This window comes from Anolis sagrei, chromosome 12 (assembly GCF_037176765.1).
Source record: "Anolis sagrei isolate rAnoSag1 chromosome 12, rAnoSag1.mat, whole genome shotgun sequence".
Lineage (NCBI taxonomy): Eukaryota > Metazoa > Chordata > Lepidosauria > Squamata > Dactyloidae > Anolis > Anolis sagrei.
The window spans coordinates 3257519-3269322 of record NC_090032.1 but is presented as its reverse complement, the minus strand read 5'-3'; the positions used below and the strand labels follow the sequence as shown (position 1 = coordinate 3269322).

General features: G+C 45.4%; 1 protein-coding gene across 1 annotated transcript; it reads left to right on the top strand.

The window, feature by feature from the left end:
* Positions 1-2568: 2568 nt before the first annotated feature.
* LOC132764482 (claw keratin-like) lies at positions 2569-10735 on the top strand. Its single transcript, XM_060758511.2, has 2 exons — positions 2569-2622; positions 9711-10735. The coding sequence occupies exon 2, from the start codon at positions 9732-9734 to the stop codon at positions 10278-10280; it is 549 nt and encodes a 182-aa protein (XP_060614494.2). The 5' UTR covers positions 2569-2622; positions 9711-9731; the 3' UTR covers positions 10281-10735.
* The last annotated feature ends 1069 nt before the right edge of the window (positions 10736-11804 follow it).

Sequence of the window (11804 nt, the reverse complement as noted above, 5' to 3'; positions counted from 1 at the left end):
ACCAACAGTCAACAACAGAGGGAGAGGGAAGCTTCAGAAGTTCCCCCTGTCCCATTCGGAGGGTTTTTTAGCGTATTGCGCAATCGCGTCCACCATTAACAAATCGATTCGTAATTGTTTCGTAATTTCCGAAATTTCGTAAATATCGAACTTTTTTAAAGAAAAATTTCAGAATTCTTTTAAAAAACGAAACGCAAAACCCCCCTAAAAACGAATCGAGTTTAGAAACAAATTTTTCCGTGGTTGCCCAGCACTAATATATATGTAATGTTCGTTTGTGGGATTAACAGAACTCAAAAACCACCGGACGAATTGACACCAAATTTGGACACAAGACCTCTCTCAGGCTGAGTGACCATCACTCATAAAAACACTGAAAACACAGCAGAAGGGACTTAAAAAAACAACATTACAACGCATGTGCAAAACCACATATATATACACAAACACACATATATACACACATATATGCATAAACACACACAAAACACATACACAGAAAGGATGAAGGAAGGGAGAGAAGGAGGGATGGAAGGAGAGAAGGAAGGAAAGAAAGAAGGGTAGAGAAGGAAGGAGGGAGATAAGAAGGGAAAGAAGGAGGGAAGGAGAGAAAGAAGGAAAGAAAGAAAGGTAGAGAAGGAAGGAGGGAGAGAAAGAGGGAGAGAAGAAGGGAAAGAAGGAAGGAAGGAGAGAAGGAAAGAAAAAAAAGAAGGGTAGAGATGGAAGGGAGGAGAGAAGGAGGGAGAGAAGGAGGGAAGGAGAGAAGGAAGGAAAGAAAGAAGGGTAGAGAAGGAAGGAAGGAGAAAAGGAGGGAAAGAAGGAGGGAAGGAGATAAGGAAGGAAAGACAGAAGGGTAGAGAAGGAAGGAAGGAGAGAAGGATAGAGAGAATGAAATAAAAAAGTGAAAGAGGGAAGGAGGGAGAGAAGGAACGAAAGAGAGAAAGGGAGGGAAGGAAGGAAGGAAAGAGATAAGACAGGATGGAACCAAAGAGCAAAGGAAGCGTAGAGAAGGAAGAAAAAGAAGGGAAAGAAAAAGAGGGAAGGAAGGAAGGAAGGAAGGAAGGAAGGAAGGAAGGAAGGAAGGAAGGAGAGAAATAAATAAAAGAAATAAGGAGAGAAAGAGGGAGGGAAGATTGGCCACAGCAACATGTAACGGGTACAGCTAGTATATATGTGTGTGTGTGTGTGTGTGTATGTGTGTATATGTTTTGAGTTTAGGATTCTATTATACACATTGTGATATGTATCAGTCTTCCTAAAATAAACCATTTGAATTATACATATACATTTGCCTCTAAAATTCTCTCAAACCAAATCCTTTCCTCCTCCAACAGTGATGCTAATAGGTGTGATGCTAATACACACACACATTGAACTGCCATCTTCTTCAGAGACATCAATGCTGTTTGATACCACTTGAATTGTCCTGGATCAGTGCTATGGAGTCCCCAGAGTTGTAGTTTGGTGAGGCCCAAGCACTCTTTGGCCGAGAACACTAAAGACCTTGTAAAATCACAAATCCCGAGATTTCATAGCATTAGAACATGATGGCGCAAGTCTTGCCTAACTGAATTCAGTCTGCAGCATATGCACCTTAGGTTCTATACTAGGGGTGGAAAACGTTGATCTTCTAGAACGTCTTTGGGCTGTACTTTCCACAACTCTTGACTACTGTCTATCCTGGAGAGGACTGGTGGGATTTCAGTAGCCCAAGAACATCTCTAGATGTTCCTCATCTCTGTTACTGAGTGATCAAAAACAATAAGAAACGCTTGGCCTGGACCGTAAGATCACCATTTTGAGTTTTGTGGGTCTCAGACTTGTTCAGTGAAGGACCCTTGTCCTCTATGATGAGGTGGAAAACGTTGATCTTCTAGAACGTCTTTGGGCTGTTCTTTCCACAACTCTTTACTGTCTATCCTGGAGAGGACTGGTGGGATTTGAATAGCCCAAGAACATCTCTAGATGTTTCTGATCTCTGTTATTGAGTGGTCGAAAACAATAAGAAATGCTTGGCCTGGATTGTAAGATCACCATTTTGAGTTTTGTGGGTCTCAGACTTATTCAGTGAAGGACCCTTGTCCTCTATGATGGATTGGGAAGATGGAGACAAAGAGGAAACCGGATGGTAACTTTGTCATCACCCAAGCATTTGGTGAACAAATGCTGACTTACGAAAGTAGTTGTTTGAGACTAATTCCCTAAGATCCTTCTTTGATAGACTTCTACAATTTGATTGAATTTGTATGTCTCATCAAGGGCAGGCTGTCTGATTTGTCAGGAATTTCTGGAGTCATGAACATTTCATCGAGGGCAAGGAGACAAACAGAAGCTTGGGTGGAGTTTTCTTTCAGAAGATTAAGACGGATCAGGATGGTGAGCGGCTCAGAGCTCCTGATTAGCCCCAAAAATGAAACAAAAGCCCAAATAATTGGAGCAGGTTGAAGATAAAACATCAAAAAAGAATATTGGGAAATAATGAAAGACAAAAGTGGGAAAAGGTACGCCTTGCATCCTGTGGTCTGACTTGTGAAGAGTATAAAAAGGCATCGCCGTCCCCAAACATTTCACAGAAGCTTCTCTTGGCTGTTTCCTCTTCGTTTCTCCACTTCAGAGTTGAAGGTAAGGCCAGCTTCATTGAGGGCTTCCCTTGAGAAAGCTGCCATCCAACATTGTTTATGCTGAGATTCTGGGGGATATTTGAAGGCTGTCTCTTTTGGGGTGAAGCCTTCAAAGGATGTTGAGGGAAAGCAAGCAAAGAAAGACAGAGCTTTGGTCAGGCAAGGTATCTTTCCTTGAGGGTATGTAGAAAGGTAGGACATCTAGCTTGATGCTCTACATCAGTGGTTCTCAACCTGTGGGTGCCCAGATGTTTTGGCCTTCAACTCCTAGGTCTATCACTTTATCATCTACCTACCTATCTATCTATCTATCTATCTATCTATCTATCTATCTATCTATCTATCTATCTGGACCTGAAGGTAGGCGTCCCTTAGGTCTATCATCCATCCATCTATCTACTGCAGTGGTTCTCAACCTGGGGTCTCCAGATGTTTTGGCCTTCAACTCCTAGGTCTATCACTTTATCATCTGTCTGTCTGTCTGTCTGTCTGTCTATCTATCAGGACCTGAAGGTAGGCGTCTTTTAGGTCTATCACTCTATCATCCATCCATCTAACTATTGAAGTGGTTCTCAACCTGTGGGTGCCCAGATGTTTTGGCCTTCAACTCCTAGGTCTATCACTTTATCATCTATCTATCTATCTATCTATCTATCTATCTATCTATTTATCAAGACCTGAAGGTAGGCGTCTCTTACGTCTATCACTCTATCATCCATCTATCTATTGCAGCGGTTCTCAACCTGTGGGTCTCCAGATGTTTTGCCTTTCAACTCCCAGAAATCCTAACAGCTGGTAAACTGATTGGGATTTCTGGGAGTTGTAGGCCAAAACATCTGGGGACCCACAGGTTGAGAACCACTACTCTACAGCTTTAGAAGACCATTGTAGGCTCAGTGTCCTGGTTTATGAAACAGATGGTCAAGCTATGACACTTGAGATGTTATTGGGCATCAGTTTTCCAACCTACATTACTAGCTATGCTGGCTAGGCATGATGGGATTTGCTGGTCAAGTGTGATTCTCTATATTAGTGGTTCTCAACCTGTGATTCCCCAGATGTTTTGGTGTACAAGCTGTTAAGATTTCTGGGAGTTGAAGGCTGAAACATCTGGGGACCCATAGGTTGAGAACCACTACTCTACATCTTTAGAAGACCATGGTAGGCTCAGTGTCCTGGTTTACTTTAGATGTTGTTGGGCATCAGTTTTCCCAACCTTCATTACTAGCTATGATGGGCAGCCATGATGGGATTTGCTGGTCAAGTGTGATTCTCTATATTGGCTTTCCATTACATGCTCCCGAAAGTAACCAAAGTAATGAAAGAACGCGTGAAATGAAGGAAAAAGGTACCGTGTACGACCCTAATTCCTATATTTCTGCCTTAGACAGTCAGGGCCTGCTGAACGCCACATGCACTTTCCAAGGCAAGGAGGCATCAGGCAAGTTCCTTTACTCCAGAGGAGGCACTTGGCTTCAGGCACTCAAACGTGCTTTCTAGTCCTGTACTGCACATACACAGTTCCTTTCCAAGGCAAGGAGGCTGCTCATGAAAAGCAGGCAAGGAACCGGTATCAGCTCCCACTTGCTTTCGTGTTGAGTTGATTTTCATACTGAGAGGGGGCTTTCCATTACGTGCTCCCGAAGGTAACCAAAGTAATGAAAGAATGCATGAAATGAAGGAAAAGGGTACCGTGTACAACCCTAATTCCTATATTTCTGCCTTAGACAGTCAGGGCCTGCTGCATGCCACATGCACTTTCCAAGGCAAGTTCCCTTACTCCAGAGGAGGCACTTGGCTGCAGGCACTCAAACATGCTTTCTAGTCCTGTACGGCACATACACAGTTCCTTTCCAAGGCAAGGAGGCATCAGGCAAGTTCTCTTACTCCAGAGGAGGATCTTGGCTGCAGGCACTCAAACGTGCTTTCTAGTCCTGCATGGCACATACACAGTCCCTTTCCAAGGCAAAGAGGCTGCTCATGAAAAGCAGGCAAGGAACCGGTATCGGCTCCCACTTGCTTTCGTGTTGAGCTGATTTTCATACTGGGAGGGAGCTTTCCATTACGTGCTCCTGAAGGTAACCAAAGTAATGAAAGAACGCGTGAAATGAAGGAAAAAGGTACCGTGTACGACCCTAATTCCTATATTTCTGCCTTAGACAGTCAGGGCCTGCTGAATGCCACATGCACTTTCCAAGGCAAGGAGGCATCAGGCAAGTTCCTTTACTCCAGAGGAGGCACTTGGCTTCAGGCACTCAAACGTGCTTTCTAGTCCTGTACTGCACATACACAGTTCCTTTCCAAGGCAAGGAGGCTGCTCATGAAAAGCAGGCAAGGAACCGGTATCAGCTCCCACTTGCTTTCGTGTTGAGTTGATTTTCATTCTGAGAGGGGGCTTTCCATTACGTGCTCCCGAAGGTAATCAAAGTAATGAAAGAATGCATGAAATGAAGGAAAAGGGTACCGCGTACAACCCTAATTCCTATATTTCTGCCTTAGACAGTCAGGGCCTGCTGCATGCCACATGCACTTTCCAAGGCAAGTTCCCTTACTCCAGAGGAGGCACTTGGCTGCAGGCACTCAAACATGCTTTCTAGTCCTGTACGGCACATACACAGTTCCTTTCCAAGGCAAGGAGACATCAGGCAAGTTCTCTTACTCCAGAGGAGGATCTTGGCTGCAGGCACTCAAACGTGCTTTCTAGTCCTGCATGGCACATACACAGTCCCTTTCCAAGGCAAAGAGGCTGCTCATGAAAAGCAGGCAAGGAACCGGTATCGGCTCCCACTTGCTTTCGTGTTGAGCTGATTTTCATACTGGGAGGGAGCTTTCCATTACGTGCTCCTGAAGGTAACCAAAGTAATGAAAGAACGCATGAAATGAAGGAAAAGGGTACCGTGTACAACCCTAATTCCTATATTTCTGCCTTCGACAGTCAGGGCCTGTTGCACGCCACATGCACACTTTCCAAGGCAAGGAAGCATCAGGCAAGTTCCCTTACTCCAGAGGAGGCACTTGGTTGCAGGCACTCAAACGTGCTTTCTAGTCCTGTACGGCACATACACAGTCCCTTTCCAAGGCAAGGAAGCTGCTCATGAAAAGCAGGCAAGGAACCGGTATCGGCTCCCACTTGCTTTCGTGTTGAGCTGATTTTCATACTGAGAGGGGGCTTTCCATTGCGTGCTCCCGAAGGTAACCAAAGTAATGAAAGAATGCATGAAATGAAGGAAAAGGGTACCGTGTACAACCCTAATTCCTATATTTCTGCCTTAGACAGTCAGGGCCTGCTGCACGCCACATGCACTTTCCAAGGCAAGTTCCCTTAGTCCAGAGGAGGCACTTGGCTGCAGGCACTCAAACGTGCTTTCTAGTTCTGTACAACACATACACAGTCCCTTTCCAAGGCAAGGAGGCTGCTCATGAAAAGCAGGCAAGGAACTGGTATCGGCTCCCACTTGCTTTTGTGTTGAGCTGATTTTCATACTGAGAGGGGGCTTTCCATTACGTGCTCCCGAAGGTAACGAAGGTAATGAAAGAATGCATGAAACGAAGGAAGAAGGTACTGTGTACAACCCCAATTCCTATATTCTTGGCTTGTTAAAACTTGGTGAGTTGTCTCTTTGTGAATTCTTTGACATCCTCTATCTATGCATGACCATCTCATCTTATGAAGTCAAAAGTTGAGTGTTGTCATCCTTGAAGAGTCAATCACTGGTTTGAAAAACTAAGTGGTGAGCTGGACCGTACTCATGAATAAGTAGGCATTCCTCTTTTTAAAAAAATTGGTTGAAATAGGGCCTCGAGGGCAAGATTCTTAACTGTCAAACAACTGGATTCGTAACAGGGTGTGGTATTGAGAAATTGGATTGTGGTTCGTCTGAGGAATGTGAGAACCAGTTATTCCTCTTTCCCATCCTTCAAGACCGACGTCTGTATTGAGGAACGCTGCCATTTTTCTAGCAATTGAACCCAAACAATTCACAAGGAGAAGACTTGCTAAGTCCTCAGACTCCTCTCCAGTATTCAGATTTGGGCACATCAGGTATGAGTGCCAAGTTTGGTCCAGGTCCATCTTTGGTTGGGTTGACAGTGTCTCCAGGTGTAGATGAACTACAACTCCCAAATGTCAAGGCCAATCGCCCCCCCCCCCCAACCTCTCCAGTATTCAAATTTGGGCACATCAGGTATGCGTCCCAAGTTTGGTCCAGGTCCATCTTTGGTTGGGTTGACAGTGTCTCCAGATGTAGATGAACTACAACTCCCAAATGTCAAGGCCAATTCCCCTCCCAACCTCTCCAGTATTCAAATTTGGGCACATCAGGTATGAGTGCCAAGTTTGGTCCAGGTCCATCTTTGGTTGGGTTGACAGTGTCTCCAGATGTAGATGAACTACAACTCCCAAATGTCAAGGCCAATTCCTCCTCCCAACCTCTCCAGTATTCAAATTTGGGCACATCAGGTACGAGTCCCAAGTATGGTCCATATCCATCTTTGGTTGGATTGACAGTGTCTCCAGATGTAAATGAACTACAACTCCCAAATGTCAAGGCCAATCTCCCCCAACGTCTCCAGTATTCAAATTTGGGCACATCAGGTATGAGTGCCAAGTTTGGTCCAGGTCCATCTATGGTTGGGTTGGCAGTGCTCTCTGGATGTAGGTGAACTACAACTCCTCTAAATCAAGGTCAATTCACCACAAACCTGGTAATGAGGGTTCTGTGTGCCAAGTGTGGTCCAGGTCCATAGTTAGTGATGCTCACTGTGCTGTGTCTTGATGGAGGGTGAACTACAACTTCCATCATGTTGAGTAGTCCCCCAAACTCCTTCAGTACGTTCAGTTGCTGATCAATTCCTCTGTGTGCCATAGAAAAGAGTAGTAAAGGGTTATGGGAGAGGCAGTGGGCAGGGTCATGCAAATTCCACACCAATGGAGAGAGTCAGAAACACTGGGATGTCTGTGGTGGAGGAAAATACAAAATCTTCACTTGGGTGGGCAGTATGGAGAAAAGAATAGGAAAGGATTAAAGGAGAGGCAGTGGGTGGGGTCATGCAAATTCCATACCAATGGAGAGGGTCAGAAACACTGGGGTGTCTATGGTGGAGGAAAAACATAAAATCTAGGAGGAAATTGTCCCTGTATAAAAGCCTTCACTTGGGTGGGCAGTAAGGAGAAAAGAATAGGAAAGGGTTAAGGGAGAGGCAGTGGGTGGGGTCATGCAAATTCAACATCAATGGAAAGAGTCAGAAACACTGGGATGTCTATGGTGGAGGAAAAATACAAAATCTAGGAGGAACTCATATGAAAGCCTTCACTTGGGTGGACAGTATGGAGAAAAGAATAGGAAAGGGTTAAGGGAGAGGAAGTGGGTGGGGTCATGCAAATTCAACACCAGTGGAGAGAGTCAGAAACACTGGGATGTCTGTGGTAGAGGAAAAATACAAAATCTAGGAGGAAATCGTTCCCGTATGGAAGCCTTCACTTCTGTGGGCAGTATGGAGGAAAGAACAGGAAAGGGTTAAGGGTGAGGTCATGCAAATTTGACACCAATGGAGAGAGTAAGGAACACTGGGATGCCTCCACACCAATGGAGAGAGTCAGAAACACTGGGATGTCTTTGGTGGAGGAAACACATAAAATCTAGGATGAGATTGTCCCCACTTGGGTGATGGGCAGTATGGTGTTTGGGGAGTATGCTGTCGCACGCTGGGCCTGTGCATAAGACTGTAGACAGGACATAAATTCTGTGTGCCCAAAGGGATGCCGGGGCTGCCTCAGATTAAAGGCCCTTGGATTTCCTTAAAACAGAGTCTTTAGATTGCTTAAAGGTTCAACAAAGTTCTTTATTATTGAAAACAAACAGGTACTTTAAGGCTTTCTTAACAGTCTATTGGCTCTCTCTCAATCTTGTCCACAGGGAACAGGCACTATCTTCATAACTGTATACTAACTAATGGGGAAATCCTTAACTTCTAATCTGGGCAGTCTGTCTTTGCCTCTGTTGGCGTGGAGCCCCTACTGCATCTGGCTTCTGCGAGTGACCCTTACCAAGCAGAGCTTTGTAGACTTCCAGGGGAAAAGGAGTTCAGGTTTCTGTGATGGCTGACTGAAGTCCCTCCGCAAAGGAGCTGTAAGGCTGTATAATCCTCGGCCAAGCTACGGGACCTTTCTTCCAGGCCAAGCTGTAGAAGGTGAAGCTTTCTACAGGAGCTCTTGGTTTTATGTCCTGTATGAAAGGCTTCTCTGTGTGGACTGGCCCAAAATGGCACCTATTCCCTCCAAAAACCCCAAAAGGGGGCGGGACCAGGGAACCGTGGCTTGCCCTATGATTGCAGCCAAAAGAAGCCACTTATCTGCAGAGTCCCTGAAACTTAGGACTACAACAAACATTCAATGCAAAGCAAACAAAATTGGAGCTCCTGGTACAGCTGTACCTGCACAGGGAGGACATTAGCAGGGCTCTTGTACACTTTCAGGGCCCTCTCTATAACCTGCAGTGCCATTGGAGGGAGAGTCATTGGTGTCTCTTGAGTGGTCAAGTTATAGCTGTTTGTGGAGGCAGGACCTTGTTTGGGTAAGTGGGCACCCCAGCCACACACACATGTACAACATACATATTTCCACTTTTATTATGTGTACAGCTATATCAGTAGACATCTCCCTATTTATTCAATCTTATTATTCTTCCTAATACCGATAATCTCTCTCATTACTTCCTCAGAAAAACAAGGAGGAAGATTTGACCCCCAGAACATCACAAGTGGTTATTCCATACTACACAATTATAGCTTTATGATTCCACTTTTACTGTAATATAATATATATCATGTACTGTAATATATGGAATCCTGGGGCTTGGAGTTTGGGAGGCCCTCAAGCTATCACTTGAACACTCTAAATATCTCATCAGAGTACAAACCTACATAATTAATGGGATGGAGACACAGTCATGGATTCATAAAGCCAAAATTGTGTAGTGTGAAAAGGGCCTGAAGTCAAGCAATGGCTTCTGGGATGGTGAACCCAACCTACTTGGTCCATCAGAGGTGGATCTACCACACTTTGGAACTAACCAAACGTTTGTCTTTCAGGTTTGACTCCACCTCCCAGACATGGCTTTCTCTTCTCAGTCTTCTTGCATGCCATCCTGCTCCATCCCATCTTCTAGACCTTCCCTAGGCATTGGATCCTGCGGCATGGGAGGAGGCTTCGGTGGTGGCATGTACGGATCTGGCGGTGGTTCCGGCATGATGGGATGTGGTGGTGGTTCCGGCATGATGGGATATGGTGGCGGCTCCGGCATGATGGGATATGGTGGCGGCTCCGGTCTTGCAGCATCAGCAGCCCAACTAGGAATCCTTCCTGGAATTCGCCCTTCCTGCATCAACCAGCTTCCACCATCAGAAGTGGTGATCCAGCCACCTCCAGTTGTGATGACCATCCCAGGACCCATCATGGCCTCCACTGGGCAGCCCTTAGCTGTCGGAGGCTACTCACCATGTGCATCCGGAGGCTATGGCTCTTATGGTTCTGGCTCCGGTGGTTATGGACTGGGGGGTTACGGAGGGTACCTCGGTGGTGGTATTGGTGGTGGTGGTTTGGGCAGCAAAGGATTTTGTGGGTCAAGACGTAGGCAAAGTATCTGTGGTAGCCCCTGCTAAATGACAAGGAGACAGTCCACACAACTTGGAATGCCATGACATGAATCCACATCTAGTTCGTTTGGTCCTGGATACTTGAATGCATTTAGAGTAGCCAAATAGTTCTGTGCTGTCTCTTTACCTATTTTGCTCTGCATTTCACCGATTGTTTCACAAACACAAAGTTCCTGCAGTTGCTCAGCGTCTCTGAGAGCAACAGTCAGTTGTGTGTTTGACACGTTGCACTTTCTTTGTGACAATATCCATTTCTTAATAGTATGCATTTCTCAGAGTGCAGGCAGTCTCTTCTACCGAATGTCCTCCTTCGATGCAGATGATACCATAAAAGAAGACAGGATAGAAGACAATTCACTCTTACCGCACTTGCTGTTTGTGTTGCTGTGTTGTATACAATTTGTTAGGAGCCTATATCATTTTCTGTATCACCTTCTCCCCATCAATAAAGCTTCTTTTGCATCCAACTTCTATCTGATTTTTGTCTTAAGGAAAGCAGCTGAAAGGTCTAAGTAAACTTTAAGTGCTGGCCTCATGTGGAACACATCGCAACAACAACAACAACAACAACAACAACAACAACTTTATTTATAGACCGCCCTCTCTCCCCAAGGGGATTCAGGTTGGTTTGCACACAAAGAAGGCAAACATTCAATGCCCGAACAGCAACAACAACAACAACTACTACTACTTTATTTATAGCAACAACAACAACTACTACTACTATTACTACTACTCCCCTGAGGGGAGACAAACATTCAATGCCTGAACTCAAATACAAATATTTTAACACAAACAAAATACAAAAATAATAACCATAAACTTGTGACAAGAAAGAAATTGACACCAAAATACCAATAATTGAATAAACCTAATTATACTAATAACATCAATTAACAATTTAAACATAAACCCTAGAAAAGGCAATTAAAATACATTAAAATGACTATCAAGGTTGTTCTTCTCATGTACCTCAGCAGCAGGGGACTACAAATAGGTTAGCATCATTTCAGTGGAACTGAAATGTCCTAATCTTCCTCCTCCACTTCCTCCTTCTCCTCCTCCTCCTCCTCCACCACCACCTCCTCCTCCACCACCACCACTACCTCCTTCTCCTCCTCCTCCACCACCACCACCACCTCCTCCTCCACCACCACCTCCTCTTCCACCTCCTCCTCCTCTTCCTCCTTCTCCTCCTCATCAACCTCCGCCTCCTCCTCAACCTCCCCCTCCTCCTCCTTCTCCTCCTCCACCTCCTCCTCCTCCTCCTCCTCCTCCTCCTCTTCCTCCTCCACCTCCTGCTCCACCTCCACTTCCACCTCCTCCTCCTCCTCCTCTCCGTGCTCAAGTGCCTTTCCAAGAGCTCCTGCAAGTTCTCACTCCTGTCCGCTTCTGGCAGCCAATGCTGGAGGAGTGGTTTCAGCTTGCTCATGTTCTTGAAGCTGAGCTGCAAAGCTTCAAAGCGGCAGATGGGAGTCTGGCTGAACATCTTCCCATACAACAATCCCAGAGACAGTCCCACGTCTGCCT

Bases quoted from the DNA above. Each gene is read 5' to 3' on its own strand.
- LOC132764482 (XM_060758511.2), top strand. From the start codon at position 9,732: ATGGCTTTCTCTTCTCAGTCTTCTTGCATGCCATCCTGCTCCATCCCA.